Genomic DNA, 24,156 nt, shown 5'->3' on the forward strand with positions numbered 1-24,156 from the left:
ATATCTGACAGGTAAGTTGAATGTATGAAAATGATATTGTTATGATACAATAAAGTTTCATACATACTTACCTGGCAGATATATACGATTGAAGACCCACCCAGCCTCCCCGCAGGAGACAGGTGGAAGAGAGAATCTGATTAGAAAACGGGAATGGTTCCTAGTCCTGCCACCCAGCGGCAGGCCGGTAGATCACCTGACCTACCTGTAGCGTGTGCCGCGAAATTCGAATTTCTGTTGGGGACGACGGAGTCGATAGCTATGTATATATCTGCCAGGTAAGTATGTATGAAACTTTATTGTATCATAACAATATCATTTTTCTTAACCGCCTGGGCGAGAGTTGTGGTTGCCTTCTCCCGGCCTTTTACCCGGTTCATTGCCCGTTTTGAGAATTTATTGGTTGTCTCCCTGATTTTTTCTGAGTTTTTTCCAATTATTTCCGAGAGGGATTTTCCTGTATGGAAGGCATTTTCTGCCATGTGGTACACCACTGGTAGGCTTAGGTCAGCAGGCCCCTTTGGAGGCAGATTGTAAGGTCATCGGCATAGATTTCAACCAAACAGGTCCTTAGCCACTAAGTGATATATATCACTGATATTTTCTTGTGAGAGAACAAGTTTTTTGCATATCGCTCCTTGAGAATGCTCTCTGGTATCAGATCTTTGCATTTCGCATATGCAACATTAATTTCCTCATCGGAGAAGACATCACTGACGGATTGTATAGCAGACTTTACATCGGAACGGTTCTATTGGTATTGTATAAAGTAAAGACAGTTTTTCGCGAGTACGGAACTTGTGTGGGGCACAGGCACTGGTAGGTGCCAGAGTCACTTACACAACAGTTGGAGGTTGGTCGGATGACATTTTTGTGGTAAAGGAAGGGCCAAGCACTAACACATACACTGCATTCTTTTACCCATTTCCCAGGACCAATAGGCCCTGAGTAGCTGTGATTTCAAAGATTTCTATGGCTCTGATTGGAACAGAGAGAATATTAGTACGTATATCTGCAATTGCCCAACACATTCCGGCTTACATGCTGGGTATTACGTGGAGACACTATTAGCACATTGCTTACTATAAGAGGTATAATCACCAAGGGCGAAAAAACCTTTTTTGTAAAGAAATGTGAGAGGGACCTCCAACACGTCTGCCCCCCACACACGTGGGCATGGCCTATGTTTATATCCTATGATAACACCAAGGATGAGTAGAAACTATTAGACCTTGATGTATGGGAACACTTTCCCACATGTAAAAACTGATGATTTGTATGTGTGAAGGAACAAATGAATTCAAATTCCTATCCTACCTGAATCATGTCAAAACGTACCCATGGATGGGACGGTCATGAAAGGATATCACTAATTTGATGATGGTTTTTAGGGTCTAGGAGAATGATCCAGTTTTCAGACGTGGCCGTTACCAGAAACGGACATGGCTGCTATAGGAAATTACTGTAAAATTCCATCACCAGGGAGATGTTGGCTGCTCTAGGAAATTGCTATCAAATTTCCTGTCACCGGGAAGGGATGTTGGCTGCTCTAGGAAATTGCTGTCAAGTTCCCCTTGGATGACCAGGGTGTCACTTGGACATGATTGCAAACTCAAGGCCATGAGTGGAGGAAGGAAGACAAGACGTGTCCACTATTCACATGAAAATGGGTGGTTGCTGTGTTCCAGACATTCATGGGAATCTCAATAATGGCCTTCGTGGAGGCACAGTCGATGACATTCGCTCAACTGTGGAGGTAGAATTGCTCTCGGCAGGGCGAACTCATTCACCAGGGGACTCTTCTTATAAAAGTAGAACAGAGGTGCAGTACCACAGATCCGTGAAGATGTTGATAATTTTTCGCATCCTCGTGAGTAGGGGGTAGGGGAGTGGCTGATGCAGACATCCCACAGATGTCACCCAACTGTTTCCTCAGTCGTCGTCGTGGGAAACATTCTCTGAAGAATGATCCATCCACTACGAAACCTTCACATGAACAGGGAAAAAAAAAGGAGAGCCGTCTCATTCTTTGCTAAACCTCCAAACATTTATGAGCAGGCATGTGAAGGAATGAAGAAACTCACACAATTTATGTACATACACAGGGGATGGAAAAAAAAAACAGCAAAAATAACCAGTGTTGTATCTCAGTTGTGCAACAACAGTAGAATGAACACAGCAGCACAGCATCTACACCGCTGTGCATTACTGCAAGGACGTACGCTTCGTCTGGCAGAGTGAAGCTTGTCTAAGGATGATTGGAAATCTGTAGCAACATCAAAAAAGTCATGATCATGCAGTATTGTGACAAGGGCAAGGCTACATCAGCCTACCCTGGGCCTCTCTTCTTCCTTCTTTGGAGAGCATATCTTCAGCTTAGATATCCGGAAACTGTTGCAGCATCATTCAAACCAGCAACAAGTAGCTGTTCTCAAAGGGAAAAGCAGGGAAGGGAAGTCCTAGTATGCTAGGTTCTACTCTTGACACTGAAGAACACTCACCTGTGTCACAAAGGACAACGTTAAGAAGGGGAAAGATGACGAACTGAGTGGGAGCAGCACTAATGGCAGACACACAGAGGGGAAGGTACATCTGGGGAAGACACGGTTGTGGTTTACAGCAATGATGAAGGAGAGGGCTCAACTTCTGCATATCCAACATCAAAGAAGAACGCTCGACTTCTACTTCATCCCCGCCCCCAATAAGGTATTGACATTGAATTTGCAGCTCTTGAAGCATGCACACCCAAACAAACCAAATGGCTGAACACAGCTTAATGGCGGCAGCTCCAATGGTGAGTCGCCTTCCTCCAGTCGCAATGTATTCTTCCACCCCTCTCTACAAGGGAAGAAAGAAGGCAAATTAACTGCAATATTACATCATATGGCAACAAAAAGAAAGAGGGAGGTAAAGGGACTTCATCAAGCAAAGCTTCATGGGACTTCTCATCTTTCAAAACAGGAACAAGATAGGAACTGTAGAAAGAACATCAGTTGGTCTTGGAGAAGCTTGTTAAAAATGGAAAATCTGTCTAAAGGTCCTGCACCCTCCACTTCTTCCTCGTGACAAGAGAAAGGGATCCATGCTGGAAGGCAAGCACAGGTTTTGTACTATGGTACAAAACCACCACACTGTAGCAAGAGAACCCTCCTCCATCTCTTATGTTTCTCAATCTCTACATCATCTGAAAGACTAAAATATTACAACATTCCAAGTAATTGTGTACTTGAGAGAAAAACTGCTTGATCAGAGAGAAACTACTTCAGACCAAACACACAAAAGATGTAGAATAAGGATGATTGATATAACAAGGTTGATAAGCCATGTACCACCATTAACCGAAACTCAGTGATTTATAGCACCATAATGGCGCTTATGGTGCCAGCACCCTTATGATGCACCATAAGAACCCTCATGTGGTGCCAATAACCGGAACTTCTCCCATTATGGCACCATTAATCGCCAATTTTATGGAGTTAAACAAACGCCATAAAACCGGATTGCCAATAACAAGGGACTGCCTGTAGTAAATGGTGGCGAGACAGGTCTCTCTCTCTCTCTCTCTCTCTCTCTCTCTCTCTCTCTCTCTCTCTCTCTCTCTCTCTCTCTCTGGTTGGAAGCATATAATAATAAAGACAGAACAAATTCCAAGGCTAACACCAAACTGGGTTTACATTATATCAGATGGGCAAAACCAAGTTAGAGAAGGAATTAAAGTGAAAAGCTCATAACTGTGTAGCAATAACTATGCGGCAAGAAAGAGCAAAAATAACAAAATGTAACCGAATAGAAATTTTTGCATTATTCCAACATATAGGCAGTATATCTCAAACCAAAAATTATCTTAAAAAACAAAAAGAATAATAAAGAATTAAGCTGAATGGCAGGCAGTAGAAGAGATACATTTGTCTCAGATGCAGCCAACAATTAAAGTGAACATGTACCATCTGGATGGGAGGGATTCCTCCCTTCTGTCAGTAGCCAACTAGCAATATCCACCTTGTTTCAAGTTAAACGGCTGGTTCCAGTTCATGCTGAAAGTAAATCCCATATGTAAACGAGAGCTTGTATATGTGTAGGAACAACATAATGTACTTGTTCAAAGCTGAGACATCAATTATCAGTCAAACCCCCAGCTGCCATCTCTTTGAGTAAAAGGCAATTTTAAAATCACTGACTGGCAGTCTATGTACTCCTATGGTGACTTTCCTTGTCATTGCTTCCACCTCTGTAAAGAGGCTCAGTGTCCTCTAGGAATGAATGTCCCTCAATGTGAGCCTATATCTGCCCTGAAGGACTGATACATCCCAAGGCTATGCCTGTTGCTGCCACTTTGCTGAATGGCATGACTATACTCTGTTTTTTTTCATCTGTCCATCCGCCTGTGGTGTTTTTGTATGGCAACACTGCGTCCCGGGCTTTAGATAGTTACATTCAGCTTACATTCAACGATTATAATAATATCCTATTTCGAATATTAATGGTGTAATTCGCATACAGTAAATTATTAAAACACTTTTCAGTTGCAAATGACACCCAGATATCCTTTTATTTACCTAAAACTTACAAATAGCGTAACTATCTAAAGCCCGGGACGCAGTGTTACCATACAAAAACACCACAGGCGGATGGACAGATGAAAAAAAACAGAGTATAGTGGGTATGTACAGTGGCAATAGCCATGCCTGAGGTACAATGGTCATGTGCCAGTGATCTGGTACTTGCAATCTCCTGTCATAAGGAAAAGTAAGCATAAGAAGTACACTTATACTTTTTATTGAAGGCCTTAGATTTCCCTTCTTTCTTGCAAGCCTAAAAAGAGAGTTCGAGGATGAGGCAGAGATGTACACCTGTACTTTTGATCAGAGGCCTTAGATTTCCCCTTCCTCTTTCTCGTAAACCTAAAAGGAGAGTCCGGGGATGAAGCAAAGACCAAAGAGAGTGAAGGACAACTTGGAGATGAAGGTGATGAGGAAAAATGACAAGAACCCTTCTTTTTCTCCTGGTACTTTTTGCTAATTTGACTAACGTAAAAGGTGATGGTTGTACCCTTGTATTAGTAACTACGATTAATGGGTTGGTATGAAAAAATAGGTTCTTTGTTGTGAAATGTTTACAGTTTTGTGTTCTGTCACTTGTTTAAATATTCTTCATACAGTATGTATATTTAGAAAATTTTTAAAAAAAAATCATACAGTATGTATATTTAGAAAATTTAAAAAAAAAAACAAAAAGTAATAATAGAGTAAAAAAAAAAAAAAAAAAAAAAAAAAAAAAAAAAAAAAAAAAAAAACAAAAAAAAGAGTAATAATAGACTAATTATTAATAATTTAAATTTCAGAAACACATATTATGAAGGATAACCCAGCATTTAGCATGGTCAATGACTCTGATGAAGATGTCATATATGGATCTGATGATGATACCAGACGTCCACTAAACAGAGGAAGTAATGATAACGATGAAAGTGACTGAATCAGTGCCAATAGTTTTAACTCCAAAGACTACACTATTTTATTTAATGGTTGTATGTATTTTTGATGTTGTACATCAGTTAATTTATGTATTGTAGTGTCCTTTGTGAGCTTCACATGCATAATTCAATACCATAATACTGGTAAGGTAATCTGATAATTTATAAGATCTGTGGAAATGTAGTACTTACTACAGCATTGTTTTTATGAGAAAAATTTAAATTTTATTTGTTAATAGCCATCATACATAAGTAAGGAAATCTTTTAGTGTACAGTATAGTACCACTAGCATTATACTAGGTGTGCAACTCTTCCTAGCTTTTCAAACTTGACTGGTTATTTATGATGTGCTGACTTTGGCACACTTTCACTCCTTGCCATTGATCAAATATGTAACTCAGGTAAAATCATTTTAATGTGAAAATTTTCTCTGAGCATTGTAGAGCAGATTTTCAAATTCAAGCATTGAAGGTAATATGTCAAATGGTCTTTATCATGGTCAAGCCATGACTAGACCTCATGAACATCCTGACTTGAAGGGATTCTTATAATGAGTTCTTGACACTAACATGCTTTTTTAGAATAACATAAGAGTGACACTATTCAAGTTTAATGATCCAGAGAGAGGGAAAACTAGTTGTTTCAAGAATTATGTTCAAATTGTGATAACAAGGAAGTTACTCCTTTTGTGCATTTATTATGTTGTGTTTAGTAATCCAACTATGTATTGGGTGTATGGTCATTATTTACATAATTTTAATAAAAAGGAAATATAAAAGGCTAGCTAATAAAATTTAGAATTATTAAAACTCACGTTACCAAGAAATACATAAGAATTATACATTATAGATGAATAATGAATGAACATAATGGTATTTAATATTTTTGTTTAAAATTTTAATACTGTAACCTTAATGATTTGTTTGCTTTATGTGCAGACTAAAACTGCACAAAATATACATGCTTGCAAATTATGGTACTCCACTTCATTCTGAAGCTCACAAGGTTTATAATCCTTTGTTCATGTCTACAGTTATTAGAAATGACCACTTTTTAATTAATTTCTAATTTTCATTACTGACAAACATGCAATTTTAACATTAGGATAAACCTTCTGGCACCAGCTGAAAACCGGTAAAAAAACAATATACAGGCAGTCCCTGGTTATTGGCGGGAGTTTTGTTCTCGGTGAGTTGGTAATAAGTAAAAAAACTGCCATTAACCAAAACTCGGTGGTTTATGGCACCAATAACTGGTTAATGGCACCTCTGTTAGGCATGTTATGGTGCCGGCGCCAATAACCAAAACTCAGCAAGTTATGGCACCACAAATCGCTGATTTTATGGTGCTAGACAAGTGCCATAAAACCAGATCACCATTAACCAAGTCCAAGACAACTGGGGACAGCTGTACTAATTGTATATGCAAGGAATTGGTGACTTCTGGCATCTGTCGCGAACGAGGTGGGTGACTCTACGTAGTTATTCTTCCAACTCAATGTAAACTGACAGAAGGGTAGCCAGAGGTGGGCACTGAATGTTAAGACTGCAGGTTTGTTAGCTACAAAAAATATAAATTAATTAAAAATTTGTATTTGTAATTTGTTCTTATGTACATGGAACAAACCTGGGTCTTAACATTAGGATAGACTCACTCTTGTTGGGAGGTAAGTAATCCCGAATCGACTGGAGGTTTGGCACACCTGATCATTCTTCCTGGATAAGAGAATTCTAAGGAAGAAAACCTAAGCCTCTGAACCTATAGATAAGTGTGTATCTAAGGCTCAAACTACTGGGTTTGGTACAGTGCCTAAATTCATTGCATATATGGAAGATGAGAGAGCTATTTGTTCAAATAACAAACCAAAATAGCCATCTGTATGGGTTTGTTAATATTCTTCTCTCCCCTTGCTAGGGGGAGGAAGGGTTTGCTACTGAAAGATAATGAGATTTCTCATAGTATGACCACTTCACGCACCTGTGTCAAACCAGTTCTAGCTTATGATGGCTCCATCTTCATAATGCTTGTAGGTAGAGAAGGAAGAATAGGAAAAGACACGTCATCTCATTCATTTCACTTTCATACCAACATCTTAGGCAAGATACAGTGTCCCGCCAGGGGGGCACTGCATGAGCTACACAACTTGTTGTGCAGCCACCACCAGACCCAAGAAAAAGAAAAGAAAAAAAAAGAAAAAAAAGCCTGTGTGCAACATCTCTCTGGTAAAAAGAAGTGAAAGTGGTCTGGGGGAGTTGAATCAGCATTCAAAATTCTATGAACAGATACAATCTTCTTGAACGCCATGGAGTAACTCAATCCTCTAATGTCTTGTGCTCTTGCATGCATGGTATTGTCAGTAGATGAGGAGCCTGAACAAATTTGAAGGCTAACGACCCCTGGTGTGTTTGACATCATATGATAGACCATGAAAATTGCCTACCCTTTTTGATGAAGCCACAGCTATCAAGAAGACTTGAAGGTCAGGTCAGGTCAAGTGCGTAACAGTTCTTAAGGAGTTCGGGTGAGGTTACTCAGTATCAGAGCGAGACCCCAGGCAGGGGGTTTCAGCTGTCAAGGGGAATAGGACTGCTCAAAGCTTTTGATCAGCATAGGTATCTTGCAAAATGTAGATATGTCCATGTTCTTCATACGCAGTACCAAAGCCAAAACAGCCCCATAGCCCTTTATGTTAGAAAGGAAAGATGTTTTTCCAAAAATGAAAAAAATTAGAAAATCAGCTATATGCTGAACATAGGTTCCAAGTGGAGAGTAACCCCATCGACAACAACAACAGTCGATGGCCTTCTTCCCCTGGTACAATAAACCTCCCATTGGAGAGTAACCCCATCGACGACGACAATGGTCGACGGCCTACTTCCCGTGGTACAGTAAATCTCCTGTATTTGCCGGGGATGCATGTGGGGGACCTGCATGTGAGGGGAATCTCTTGCTGTAGACCAGTACTCCTTTAGTCTTCATTGTAAGGATTGAAGATGTAGACACCAAGTGGAACCAGCTTCTCCAGAGAATTCAACAGGCCTAGAATAACTTGCCACTGATAAGTTTGGATTGAGCTACTGTCCTGAACTTCTTGATCCTCTGTTCAGACGGACTCTTGATGCTGCTGTGTCTAAGATCATTCCAAGGTGTACAATTCTTTGGCTGGGAGTGAGATTTCACTTCCAAATGGACCACAATGCCTAAGCTGTGACAAAATTGGAGAAGCCATTCCCTGTCCTGAATCAACTTTTCCCGGGAACTCGCCAAGACCACCCAGTCATCACGATATTTTAAAAGTCTGATCCCCTGAGCATGACCTGGAGCGAGAGCATGATGACTGTTCACTGTCTCTAATACCAACAGGAACTCCACTCAAATGGACGTTAGTCATAGGTTCTGATACTAAAGATTTCTTTATTGGAGCCTTGTAGTCTTTCCTCCAAACCCTCTCAGGAAGAACTAGGGAAGTGGCACTTCATTTAGCTTCCTTTTTAAGAGAAGCCCTTGCAGATTAATGGCCAATGGACGAGAGGTATCATCTACCAAAGACTGCACCCCTACATGATCCATCGTAGAAGAATCGCGATCATGGGCAACGGAGGAAGTGTCCTGATACCAGACTTCTTATGCAGTCGGATGTCCTTGGGAGAACAATGGCTATGTACTGATGTCGTCTCTAGAACTACCAAGGAGGAGGCATAATTATCCTTCACTGTCAAAGTTCTGCGACAATGAACGTCCATATTAGAACAATGACCATGGTCCAATACTGGGATGTGACTGTCCTAGCTCGAAGAAGAAGGAATATTCCTTCTTTTCTTGGCTCTAGGATCAAAATTGAAGCCCCTAATTCTCAAATGCTTGGTGGGCACTCTAACTGGAGAAACAGACAACAACGACAGCAATGATAATGAGGATGATGAAGAAGAAGGATAGCCACATCTCTTCTTTGTGTGAGCGTGAATGCATTTCTCTTCAAGTCATGGAGGGGCCTGGTTGTGTCATCATTAAAGCAGATGGCACGCATGATGATGTCGTAGAGGATTCCTGTTGTGCTGTCACTAGGGCAGACAAATCATGTGAGGAAGCTGTTTGTAACCCAGCTGGGACTGTTGGGACTGGGATGCAGGAAGACATGAGTGGGACAAAAGACCATTTAAGGTTGGTATACCTGAGAGACCTAATGATACCCAAAAACTCAACATCTACCCTCCTGATAGTTAAACAAAGGATAAAGATAGTGAACCCCCTCCCCCAAAAGGATGAGTCGGGGCAACATTAGATACTACAGTCGACCCCCGCTATTCACAGATTTTTATATGAAACGTATACACATTATATGCTGGATATTCGCCTACTTGCAGTATTTTTCATTGAGAAATATTCATAAATTACTGTACAAGCAGCCCCCAGTTACCAAATGGGGTTCCGTTCCTGGGGCTTGACAGTAACTGAAAATAGTCGGCAACCGATATTCAAGTCTATGGGCGCCACAATCCACCCTATGGTGCCCTATACTGGTTAATGATGCCTACAGTGTCACAGCCAGATATTTTGCCCTACTATGTAATAACCCTAATGAAAATGTAGAATTTCATTTGCCTAATAATTTACTATGGTCTACATGGTAGTTCTACAAATTTTTAATGTCAGATGCAATGAACTTACTGGTAAATCTTGGCCTAGAATGAGAAAGAGAAATAAAAAGTCATAATACTAACATTTCCTCATTTCTTTATTTCTAGGAATAAGTTTTTTCTGTGCATTTGGCAGAGATATTACTTAGCCTTAGTATACTTTACATCCCTACCTAATTTTTGGCAGCATTCTTTATTACTTATATTAGAAAAAAGTTTACTCATAAGAGTAAAATAAAGCATTCGAAGCCAGTGGCGGAACACTGTAATGTATGGGTTCAAAGTTATACGTGACGTAAACATATGGCGTGCTGACTTAAACATATGGCGTGCTGACTCCTCCCACAAGGTGATGACAACAAACAGCTGTCTCTGAAATTCTGAATGAATTTGGTACCTTGTCAAGGCTTCAAGAATGGCGGCTAAGATAAGTCATTATCCCCATGATTGCCGGACAGCTTTTGTGATTCGGCTTGCAAAATTCTTTAGAAGTGAGGAGGCCTATGGCAAACCCTACATAAGCTTGAACAGGTACAAGAATAATAGCACTCGACATCATGGCATAAATCCTGTAAACTACTACTACTACTACCACTACTACAAAGTGTAAACAAGGAGTATTAGTTGTATTTCATTGTTGCCAGGGGTTGAGACTTTTTCACGAATAGCAAGTCATCCATCAAGAAGGAGGCAAGTTAATGACGTCATAAGTTACGTCATTATAACTTTGAAAGACATTCCTCTGGGTTTGCTGGCGATATCTACAAGAAGTCGGTGTTACTCTTACAATTACTAGAATTATGCAACTTTTGTAATACAGAATACAGTAAAAAATTAGGTAGGGATGTAAGATACCCTGTGACAAAGTGTCACCTCTGTCAGGTACGTTGATAAAATTCTATTCTGGAACAATACCGGGACACCAGCTGTGAATCTCATAATAATAATAATGTTTTGCTTGCATTTTAGACATCGTACGATAGTAAAAAATTATGGTAGTTATGTTACTATTGACATTAAGTAGAACGGGACATATATTTTTATAATATATCTTGATTTGGTATGGAGGAAATATTGGCAAGGCAATATAGTAGTACTGCTAAATTTGAGTTGTAGTTGAGCTGAAGGTGAGAAAACCTGTTTTCACTCTACTAATGACTATAAATTATCATGTATCAGCAACATGGGTGCAACTCTACCGCAAATAATAGTGGAGAAAAAAGTATTTTAATAATAAATACCGGCCATGAAAGAACCCATTTCACTGTTGCTTTCATGTCGATAAAAGATAAATACATAAATTTTGTATTACTATGAAACTGGATGAAAATAGCAAACTGAATCTGTATGCTTCCGACACCAACTATTAACAAAAAAAAATAATCTAGTTCACACCAAGATGTATTTAAGTCATATTTCTACTTAAAACACCTTTAACAAAAAATAACCTTGTCCCATATAAATAAGTTTCTAGAGAGCTATTTATGCTAAATAGAAGCAAGAAAATCACTATATAGAGTTAATTAGGGTGAAATAAACTTGCCTCTGCCCTCGGCTGATTTTCCCAAAACAAAACACTGATTGCTTTGTCTGTATTTTATACCATATAGTAATACAAGACTACATACAGTGCGTATTATTGGATACTTTGAAGTAAAGTATAACATTTTGAAAGAGCCAAGGAAAAGGTGCATATTCATTATGTTTGTATTTTATGAGGGTCTCTATGCACTTAGGCTAAGTACCATTAACCAGACAATGGCACCATCTATTAAAAAAAATATAACAATCTAGTTCACAACAAGATGTATTGAAGTCATATTTAAACTTAAAAACACCCCATATAACAAAGGAATAACCTTGTCCCATATAAGTAGTCTCTAAAGATTAATTTACGCTAAATAGAACCAAGAAAATCAGTCTGAATCGAGTTAAATATGGCAAAATAATCTTACCTTCACCCTCTGCAGATTTTTCCAAACCAAAACATGATCAGTTTGTTTGTATTTTACAATATACAATAGTAATATAAGACTGCATACACATACATACAGTATTCATAGATACAGTGAAGAAAGGATAACTTTTTAAAAGAGCCAAGGAAAAGATGCACATTCATTGTTTGTATTTTATGAGGCAGTCTCAGCATTTAGCTTAACCCACCGATAACTAGACAACGGTGCTATAAACCTTACAGAGGGTGAAACCCAGTTATAAATATGTATATGTACTGAACAAGCGCCGTAACACCAAAATACTGGTAACCGATACCATCAATAACTGGGGGCTGCCTGTATTTTCACATAATTTTCATGACTAAAATGCACAAGAATATATTAAAATATTCAGATACGTATAAGCATTTTAGAGGCATTTTCTCAAGTTTGAACTAGCAAAATAGGCAGTTATAAGCGTTTTTAGAGGAGTTCTAAGTATTTACGGATTTTAGCTTTTCGGGGGGGGGGGTCTGGAATGCATCCACCCTGAATACAGGGGGTTTACTATATATGCAATCTCCCATACTTCCAAAGATGAAATCAATGGAAGAAAAGGAAGGGGAATGACAATCAATTGAAGATGAAGCAACTGGCAGAGATCTAATCAACAAAGAAGCAGAACCTCTTCCATTGCTAAGGAGACCAGGAATTACATTCAGAACTTCACAACCTACATTTGCTCTGCATCTAATCCAAGTTGAATGAGGATTAGTACTCAGGGAGGCTAGGAAATGAACACTGATACCCTTGTACACCACGACATTTCCTCTGAGCCTTGTGGGAGCCAGAACTGGAGCTTGTAGAGGGGTTTTGGGACTCTCACAAACACACAACCTGTACACCAAACACAGAAGAGAAAAACACAGGCAAAGAAAAAGACTGGCTTCAAGGAAGAGAGAAAGAACAAGACACCCTCAATCAAAGGTGGCAAAAGAGTAACTAAGGCATCAAAAGATCAAGCTTTGGTCGGAGGAGTCACTAACCTTGTTCACGAGAGAAGCCTGAAGCCACCAATTCCTTGCATATACAATTACATTGTTTTTTACCAGTTTCCAGCTGGCACCAGAAGATTATCCTAATGTTAAACCCCCAGGTTTGTTCTGTGTATGAACAAATTAAGTGTAGATACGTTAAGAAAGGAATACGTGTGTCATGCATGGTGGATCTAGGAACATATCACCATCAATAAAGGTAGAATTGCTGTAACTGCTTTCTCAAAACTAGAAGTCTATTGCTTAATCCTGTGATGAGTAACTATTTGACAACCATTACTGTTTATGTAAAATTCAGGAACTTGTTTGACTGCTCTTTTCAAATGTAAAAAGTAAAACCTGTGCCAGGAAGAGAGAATACTAAATTTGTTGTCTGTTGTATTTGATGTTTTTTGTTAAGATGAATGGTATATAGTTTAAAAACCTTTAAAATGTGCAGCTACACTGAACCATTTCAATTTAATTTTAATTTTGTATGAATGACTTTTAAGTGTCTAACACTGTCATGGTTATACCAAGATATACTGATCAGTATTTTTATACAGATATTGGCCTTTCTTAATTTAAAATGTCCAATTTTGTCCATTATATACAAACTCTGTACTCTTACCGTATATACTCGTGTAATATTTGACTCCATGTAATGTTCGACCCCATTTTTTACTGCATATAGTATCAAGATTTTAGTGTATATCCCATGCAATGTTTGAGTTTAGATTCTGGCAATAAGCCTAGGCTATGTTTCTGTAAATTTGGAATCAAAACATGACGGAAGCCTAGGCTATGTTAGCAGTCGCTACCTTAGCCTAGTCTAATATTGTGACATCTCAAAATTGAGTTAAACTAAGAAGCTAAAAGCTTAGAATATGCCTATAAAATGTGTGAAAAATCAATACTTTAGTATACTACGTATTTCAGATAATCAAAATTATCTATAATAAATGAAAGGAAAAAAGCTTCTGACCATCTTTGTTTACAATCGTTTTGTCAAAAATACCAAAATCTTGCTAAGCAACCACTGTAACTAGCAAACAGTATAGTATTCATCATACATTTCTATTCTTTAATCTCTTCAACCACTAAAACTAGTGAACAGTCTAGTCTACGTAGTAACCATTCAATTCTATTTTTCAATCTCTCTTTACCCAATTCCACTATGTATTCTTTTAAACGCTATTGCACTGTTACTGTTTCTTATATCAAAAATTTTCAAAATACTGTTGGGAAATCCAAAGCCTGGGCTTAGCCTAGTCCCAAAATCTTGTTGTTTTGCAAAACTATACCTCATGTAATGTTCGGCCCCAAGATTTTAGGCCATAAAATTGGTCTTTAAATATCATACATTACATGAACATATACGGTAAGTCATTTGTAGCATTTTCATTTTTTAAATACACTAAGCTTAATTTTTTACTTATTTTTTCTGTATCCACTGTGATGGTTTACTCTTAACGTTTCTTATCAGCGTGGATAAGTACGTACAACCAAATTAGAATTTGTACCTCAAGAAGCAGAGATATCAGACACTGTACTGATATGCCAGTATTTTGTCAGTTACTTGTTAGTTTGTTTTGTACCAAGGAAACAAATAGGATATCCTACCTCTGAAAGAGAAGAAAGTTAAAGAATTAGGAATGGATGGAATACAAAAATGGCATTTTATAACAAAATTAGATTTTATGTATAATACCACGTAATTACATAGCTATAGTTTCTACTTTAACAGCAGCTTTAAATTTAAAATTTGCAGTAGTGCTCTATTGTTTTGTTGCGGGTAAGTGCCCAGCCCACATCTGGGGAAGAATAGGTACCACAGAGCTTTAGAGCTTAGTTCATACATTGGGAGGAGGGAGGACTCTCATTATGTAATTATTTTGTGTGCAATTATTTTTAAGAACATAGAAAGTCAAATTTTCTTATAAAAATTTCATTTTTATATACGTAACTTACCAAGTAATTATATAACTGAATCCCACAATGGCAGGTGGTGGGACTCATGGACATGCACTACTCAAAAGCATTTATAAATGAAAATTGAAATAGGTAAAAAGCTAGCATTTTGGGAATGCTTGTTGTAACCATAACCTGGTGAGAGAGCTAGAGCAGTAAGATACTGCCTCTGTAGTGGACATGAATATAGTGTCGGTTGTTGTCCTACTTTAGTGGGAGCTTTACAGTCAAGGAGTACTTTGATGACCGCCAAAGTAAAACTAATGCCCTTGCCTTGCCATGACACTGCCGTAACAAACAAAATTTAATACCTGTACAAGTTAAAAACAATACCCATCTGGTTAAAAGAAATACTGGTACCAAGTAACCCCAGGCTTCCCGAAACTTGACGACCTTACACAAGGTGAGGAGATAAAAAGACTTAATTCACTACAGTCCTCAAACACGGTTTCAACATCATGCAAATAATGGTTAGCAAAAACTGATCGACATTTCCAGTAAGTAGATTGGATTATTGAAGTGAGAGAGAGGTTACATTGACAAGCCAAAGACATGGCTACTGCTACTACCCGAATGTCATGCATCTTCACCATCAACAAAGGTATGAATACTCAAATGAGATCTCAAGAAGAAAGAGATGGCATGCTTCAACAAAGGTCTCTTTGTATCCTTGACTGAACATCATAAGTCACAAAAATCTCCTCTGATCTAATTGGTTCTGTCGAGATAATGTCTCAAAACTCTCACTGGACATAGCACTCTCTCTTGCTCCAAGGGACCAAGGATTCCTGCATGACTCTTGATGGTGAAGGACTCAGGCCAAGGGTTGGATGGGGTTCTTTGGTAAGAGCCCTAGGATAAAAGAAAACACTGCATCTTCCTAAGCAAAACCAACCTGTCTATCAAGATCTTGAAGCTCACCGACTCATTTTGCTGTGGCATACATGATGAGAAAATGTTTTCCTAGTTAAGTTTAGAGAGAAGCATAAATTAAAAGGTTCAAATGGTGGACCTGAAAACCAGTGTAATGCCACATCCTAATTTCAGGCGACATGGGGTAGAGACTTGCTTGGTAGTACTATTAAAAGACATAAATAAGTTGGAGATGTCTTGATTAGAGTCTAAGTCTAATCCTCTATGCATGAATAGACAATTCAGCAGAGATCTGTAGCCCTTTATGGTGATGTAGAAAATCCTTGAGATGTCTTCAGGAACAACAAACAAAAATTTGGCAAGTTGGGCTATACAGTGGCCACCCCCCCTTTTTTTTTTACTCATTTCAGCAGTCCACTTTGACTCTGATTTTCTTGGAAAACATTACATATTCACTTTTCCACAAGGAGCTTTGACTAATTTGCAGATTTTCTCTATTGACAGTACATATCTCTGATATTACAATAATTTTTTTTTTGTAGAGCAACACTAATTACTGTATTTTTTTCACATTGTGTATGTTACTAAATACTGATTTTTATGATAAAAAATACTTACAGCCTATTTATAATGTAGATATACATCTATAAGCTCATTCCAGGTTGGGCCCCTGACAGAGCATAAAAGCTCTCTCTCTCTCTCTCTCTCTCTCTCTCTCCTCTCTCTCTCTCTCTCTCTCTCTCTCTCTCTTCCTCTCTTCTCCTCTCTCTATCTCTCTCTCTCTCTCTCTCTCTCTCTCTCTCTCTCTCTCTTTCAAAAACTGTAACGGAAGATGTACTTGAAATGATATTGCTGTCAAGAATTTTAGGATAGAGCATATTTTACAATATTTAAAATATTCAATTATTATTTTAATTTTATTTTTGCAATAAAAGCAGACTGAAAAATGTACATCCTTTATCACAAAAACTTTACAGTAATATTTAAAATACATCTTACATTACCCTTACAGAGAGAGAGAGAGAGAGAGAGAGAGAGAGAAGGTGAGTGTGAGCTGTTCCAAGTGCCCATGCTTCTATTGACCCACCTATAAGTGCCTCAGTGGCGTGGTCGGTATGGTGTTAGAGTGCCACCTCCTTGGCCACGAGTTCAATTCTCAGGCATTACACTGAGGTGTGAGAGATTTGTATTTCTGGTGATAGAAGTTCACTCTTGACATGGTTCGAAGTCACGTAAAGCCGTTGGTCCCGTTGCTGAATAACCACTGGTTCCATGCAATGTAAAAACACCATAAAACCAAACAAACACAACCTATTATGCTCAGTCCAACCTGGAATGAGCTAAAGGGGGGCCAGCCGGCTAATGCCATTTTTTAAAGGACAGGACTTTGACAATCATACCACTTAATAGGGTGACTTGGGACATCTCTAAACCGCGTATGATTTTTGCCTCTGACCTTCGGTTTTGTGACGCCAGGGCGATTTATCCTGAAATAACCAATTTTCAAATTCTATCTCCTCCCTTGATATTTAATATTAAGACCTGGGATTACTACCATCTATAGACCTGATGTAGATCTCCAATCAAATGAAGTTTTTCTAAAAGTCATCATTTTGCTAGATATTTATTTTTCAATATGGTAACAAAATAAACCCTATAAATCAGGTAAAAAAATTTATAAAAAAACAAAATGGAAAAAAGGGCTCTATTTGATTGTTCTATAATGTCTTTCTAAGTTATATACCAAATATCAATGCTATAGCTTTAAAACTAAGTGGTCAATAAGTATAGTTTTGAGATATGGGCATTCAAAGTTTTCCTTTTGTATTTTTATAAAAACAATGTTAATAAATAATGATTAATATGAATGAATATTTCTTTTTTGGGTATTAATAAACCAAAACTATGTTATTTATCATAATTTAATCATAAATGTTGATCCCTTTGCTCATATATCGTAGCCTGGGGCACTCCTTCCTATGCAGCTCTCTCTCTCTCCTTCACTAACTCAGCTTATTACAGCGAATTTTCTTCTTCTGTATGTTAGCAAGATGCTTTCCTTGTATTTTACTCTTTGGTTATCTTTGTTTCGGGAAGAATTTCATCATGCCAGACGTAAAATCAAGAGAATGTCAGGTGAAACTTGAATGTGTACTCTCTTTTTACAAAGACATCTTTTTACAAAGACAATGTTAATAAATCATGATTATTATGAATTTCATATTCCTTTTTGGGTATTAATAAGCCAAAACTATGTTGTTTATCATAAATGAAGATACCTGTGCTCAAAGACCGTAGCCTGAGGCACTGCATGACGTGTGCGTCAGGCAAGATGGGGGCGTTCCTTACTACGCACCCCTTACACTCTCTTCACTAACTACGTTAATATCGCATATATTATGATATTCTGTAATCATATTAGAGCGAATTTGATTTGTTTGTATGTTACTGAGATGTTTTTCTAGTCTTTTCCTCACTGGCATGATGAAATTCTTGCCGAAACAAAGATAAACATACGTAAAAGCAAGCGAATGTCAGATGTGAAACTCAAACATGTAACTACAACAGGTTTCTCCTCGCACTGAAAGGTGGTAAACTGACTAAGTTGCTTCCTGCTGCCTCATGGAATCTCTACAGATGCCATTGCTCACAATTTCTTTGACAATAATTATAAAAATTTACGATAATAGAAGAAATATTGCATTCTCTTTTACAGATCAATAGAGGAATTTTGAAGAAATATTTCGTATCTGTATTCTCCATTGTCATACGAAGCTCCATGAATTTTTTTTTTTATGAAATATTTGATATCTGTATTCTCCATTGTCATACGAAGCTCCATGAATTTATTTTTTTGATGAAATATTTCATATCTGTATTCTCCATTGTCATACGAAGCTCCATGAATTTTTTCATGACTGCATTTTTTGCCCTATACCCTTATATATAAGGGTTCCGGATGGCCCCCTTAATTGATAAATAACAACATTATAAGTATGATGTAAATAATTTTATCATAAAAATCAGTAGTATTTAGTCACACAAACAATATGAAAAAAAAACAGTAATTAGTGAATAAACAGTGTTATAAAAAAAGAAAAACATGAATTAATGATAATTCCAAAAGGATTAATACTTCAATGCTATGAGAGAAAACAGCTTATGTAAATAGTTAAATCACTGTAGTATGCATTTTAGGGGGGCATACATACTTCAGAGTAACAGTTACAAAAGGGTACTAATCTAAGATGTCTTAGGATGTTCTGGGATGATGGTTTGGGGTGTGTTTTATTTGAAATTGTGTGATAATTAAAGGTATATTTTTAATTGCACTATCAAATTAAGCAGTGAAATGTTAAAATAGACAGTTATACGTAAGAAATGTAGTTTATATGGTACTGGGTATTTGAAAGTTATAAGCCAATTTTATAAGCATTTTTAGAGGGAATTTTTGCATTTCTACGGTAGGTTCTGGAACCTAACACCGCGTAAAAGTGGGGGAGTACTATAGATGTTTCTGCAACAACTGCAAAACTGCCCACTTTGCTTGTAGACTGGTAGAAGAGTCAACACTCTGAAGCAAGAGTGGATAATCCCTGACGGAACCTGTTGAAATGGGGCTGTCTGAGCAGATTTTGTTGCTGTGGAAGGAGCCTTGGAAAATCTGACAGAAGTTGTATGAGGTATGGGAACCATTCCTTCTGTGGCCAGAAGGGAGCTATCAGGATCATGATGTGTTGTGATTGTGATTGGAATTTGTTTATGACTTCCCTAACTAGACTGAATGGGGGAAAGTCATCAACCTCCAACTATGACCAATCTTGGAGATCACTTCTGTTGTCCAGGCAGGACCGGGGCAGGAGAGCAATACTCAAATTGATGTTGAAAGCAGGTCTACCAACTGTTTCCACAAGTCAGTGCACACCTGTGGATTCAGCAACCATTTTGTGGGTAGAACCTGTCTGCAATGGCTTACTCAACTCATCTGCAATAATGTTCAACTTGCCCTGAACGAATCGGGTGAGAATCTGGGTCTGGTTGCTCTGGGCCCAGAGGAGATCTCTGGCTGTCTCGCACAGGGAAAAAGAGTGGGTTTCTCCCTGATTGCAAATGTAAGCCAGTGTGGATGTGGTGTCTGAGTGAACCGCTACAACTGAATTGCATGTCACTGATGTGAAGTGTTGACGGGCAGATGAATTGCCTTTAGTTCTTTCACGTTTATGTGAAGATCTTTCTCTTCTTGAGACCAAGTCCATGCGACTTCGAAGTCTCCTAAAATCGCTTCCCAACCCAGATCCAATGCATCAGAAAACAATGTTAGGCTCGGGTTCAATTGATGGAGCGACTTTCCAACAAGAAATCTGCTGTCTTCTGACCACCATTGAAGGTCTTGTTTTATTTCCAGAGTGATTGGGAAGACAAACAAATCTGGAAGAGTCATTCTGTTCCAACTGGCTTTTAGGAAGAACTGCAACAGTCTTGCATGTAATCTCCTTAAAGGAACGAACATCTTGATGGAAGAAAGGATTCCGAAGAGGCTCATTCAGTCATTGGCCGAGCAAAACTGGCGATCGATGAAGTGCTGAACTTTCTGAATGCAAAACTGAATTCTCTTGTCTGACGGAAATACTTGAGTCTATCGTCATCCCTAAATAGACAATGCATTGAGTTGAGGCTAAGTGAGACTTCTCTTGATTGATTACCAGACCTAGATCTTGGAAGGGAATGGAATGGAATATGAAATTTAGGCCTGAAGCCAAGCACTGGAATCTGAGGGATTATGCATTTTATAATGAATTTGGTTTGAGGAATAGGTGTATCGATGAATTTATGAACTGAATACATAAAATAAAAGAATGATTTTAAAACTAAGGTAAAAATTGATAGTACATATTTGGTAAAGACTGACATTCTCCATAAAAAATAATAACTTTGCATTAAGGATATGCATATATAACCTGAAGTATAAAAAAGTGAAAAAAAAAATGCTTATATACACAACTGCAAAAATGTACATACTACTACACTTGGTAACATACCAAGAGATCAATTATTAAATTTCATAATAGAGCTTAATGTCTCTAAGGAACGTAATAATGTTATTAAAAACTACATCAGGCCCAAGCAATTCTGCTATATTCCTGCCCACTAACCCATTTCTTTGCTGTGCTGCAGCATACTTACGTCAATGTAATATGTAATACAGTGCCTCCTCGACTCTCAGTGGGCAATCCGTTCCAGCACCTTGCTGTAAGTTGATTTCTGCCGTAAGTCAGATTTTCACCAATAATGGGGCTTTAACAGCACTCACAGCACCATAACTTGATGTTGCATCAAATAACAGTGCTGTAAGCGCCATTAACTTGATGGTCAGTGGTGCTTATAGCGATACTAATGGCACTGAAAAAGCACCATAAGATTGAATCGCAGTAAGTCGAGGACGCACTGTAAAGTACTCCACACTATGAGGAGAAGTCACACTGTATACAGACTGGTGCAGTTCCTCCATCTAAAAGGAATCTGTTGGTCAATTGAGTTCTCACACGGCACTGTACAATTTCTACCCTAAGGTTTTGTTGGAATCCAGAGGGCCAATGTTTAATTCTTTGTCAGATCTTCCCGAACTTTTTATTGTTGGCCAGAAGGGAAGACCAGCGTGCTTGCCATTTATTTTTGATATATGAATGAATAGTCCATTTCACATTGGTAGCAGGAGTATGGTGGAATAGAATATAAATTTCCATAATAAAATTTATTATTTGGATACTTACTTACCATTAAGTTAGCTATATCTCCTTGCCGATTAGGCGAGTCGGCATTCAAACCAAAAAATCGAATGGCTGCCCGGATGACTGTCAAGTATACCTGTTCTCCACCACGTGTTTCGAATGTTTTAGTTCTTGTCAGAATTCTCCTTGACAGTCCACTAAGTTGTGGGGAGGCTGGGTGGCTCTACTTTAACAGTAGGTAAGTATCCAAATAACAAATTTTATTATGAAAATTCATATTATTTGAGATGAATCTTACCTACTGTTTAAGTTAGCTGATTCCCACATTAAGAAGTGGGTGGTGGGTAGTGCAGCAAGACAAAAATCCAGTCAGCTATTCGAGCTAAAGGTTTCTTGCATGAAACCCAAAACATTCTCACCTGATCTGGAATCCTTGGTGAATTCCATTGAACTCCATTCAGGGAGCAAGGCTCTCATACATATGCAGCAAAGAGCAGCCTTGCGGAGAAAACCACTTCGATTCAGCCAGAATGAAACACAAGCAGTACGAGGGATCCCTGTGCCTGGGTCCAAAAGCCCCATAAAATGAGTCACTTAAAATAAATACCTTCACGATATAAAGGTACGCTCCTGTACAAAATTTGTACCTTCACGCTCCCCAAAATATTAAAACCCGGGATTTAAACAAAAGAGCCTAAAGAATTGCTGTTTTTACTTTGGGTCAGGAAAAGACAACTCGCTACTAGTAGTGGATTAAGGGCTTTACTATTTTCAAACACAATTCTGTATGCTTAAGGTAGTCAGCAGGTAAAAACCGAAATGTACTTATACTGTGTCACATCAATCATATTCTGGAGCAACAAATTAACTTAACAGTAAATGAAGTTATAACTGCTGCTCACATTTTGAATGTTTACTTTCAATAAAGATAGTTATAACTGCTGCTCACATTTTGAATGTTTACTTTCAATAAAGGTAGAAGATATGGAGCTAGTTCTCATGTACTAGCCTATCCAATATCACAGAGGACCTTGTGTTCCTTGACAAAGATATTATAAGTTTCTAAAAGTCACAACACAAAAGGTTAACTTGGCCTCTTCCAGGCTTAACCTTCACAAATAGTACATTCTAGGTTTTCTAAAAACATAAAACAAAAAGTTAACTTTTCCTTCAAGTTTAACCATCTGCAAAGACGTTATAAGTTTCTAAAAATCACAACACAAAAGGTTAACTTTGCCTCTTCCAGGCTTAACCTTCACAAATACATTCTAGGTTTTCTAAAACCACAAAACAAAAAGTTAACTTTGCCTTAAAGTTTAACCATTGGCAAAGATGGCTAGATTTTCTAAAACCACAAAACAAAAGGTTGATTTTTGTCTCTTCCAGGCTTAACCTTTGACGACATCTATGTTTCTTAAAAACACAAAACCAAAGGTTAACTTTGCCTCTTCCAGCATTTACCCTTGACAAAGATGTTCAAGGTTTCTAAAAGGATGGTAAAAATGTTCTAGGTCTAACCTATTTGATTAAATTTTAAATCCCCCAACAAGATAGAAAAGTTTCCTCTTCTTCCCCACTAAGGGGTTACATTGGAATTCTTACAGGGCACTGTAAAGCGAAGTTCACTCTCGACATGGTTCGGAAGCATGGTTCGGAGGTCACGTAAAGCCGGTGGCCCCATTGTTCAATAACCACTGGCTCCATGCAACGTAAAAACACCATACAATAGCCTTAACATCATCCTCAGCTCTAAGGCAGAAAGCTAAAATTGCATTCCCTTCACACCAGCTTAAAAAAGGGTGCTGACAATAAATTAACTTAACAACTGCTGCTAGTGCTTAATAAAAGGTTTTACAGTAAATTCAGATAAAGTCTAGACCCGCATCTAAACTCCAGAGAGAGACTGATATAGAGGTGAAGAGGCTTCAGTCTCAACACCTTCCAGTGCTGGTCCTCAGCAAGATCTAAAAGTACTTGATGCAATACTGAGGAAAGTACGTATGGAACAATAACTTTGGAAGTAGACAGTGAAAAGTCTTATTATCTCTAAACAAAACACTGACATTTACAAGGTTCCAGGTGCTGAAAATTTTTCTAGAATGGCACCCTCAGCAACACACAGACTACTGCTTCTGACTCCAGGCCACAGCAGTTTTAAATTAAGGACAGATCCTATGATAACTAGAAAATCTTATTATTGGGAGGGGATATTCTAACATCTCCAAGCAGTTAAGGAGATGCCTAAGTTAATGGAAGTGTATGGAATTGTGTAGTAGAGTTGATTTCCTCTCAATGGAAGATGAGACATCTACCAAGAGCATTGGAAATTCTGAAAATCATTTGCCCTGAGTCTACAAGGGTTCTACAGGAGACACTAAGCAACTCTTGAACTTGAAATTGCTCAATAGTATTCAGAGCAGATACGAGGGGCAGGCCTATGAGTCTGAATTAGGCAAAATTTAAGGAAACATCCACTGCTCAAGCCTGAGGGCCATCAAAGAAGT

At 38.1% G+C, this 24,156-nt stretch overlaps 1 protein-coding gene and 1 long non-coding RNA gene across 2 annotated transcripts in view; one reads left to right on the forward strand and one right to left on the reverse strand.

Annotated features, from left to right (window-relative positions):
- The window catches only part of LOC135221667 (transmembrane protein 181-like), a gene marked incomplete in the record, with an annotated part of 158,577 nt that extends 144,066 nt beyond the window's left edge, over nt 1-14,511 (forward strand). The window contains 1 exon segment of the mRNA XM_064259374.1: nt 5,342-14,511. Within this exon segment, the coding sequence (XP_064115444.1) occupies nt 5,342-5,475 (134 nt within the window).
- The window catches only part of LOC135221668 (uncharacterized), a 133,515-nt gene that overhangs the window by 42,297 nt on the left and 67,062 nt on the right, over nt 1-24,156 (reverse strand). The window lies entirely within an intron of this gene.

Source organism: Macrobrachium nipponense, chromosome 3 (genome assembly GCF_015104395.2).
Source record: "Macrobrachium nipponense isolate FS-2020 chromosome 3, ASM1510439v2, whole genome shotgun sequence".
In the NCBI taxonomy this organism is placed as follows: Eukaryota; Metazoa; Arthropoda; class Malacostraca; order Decapoda; family Palaemonidae; genus Macrobrachium; species Macrobrachium nipponense.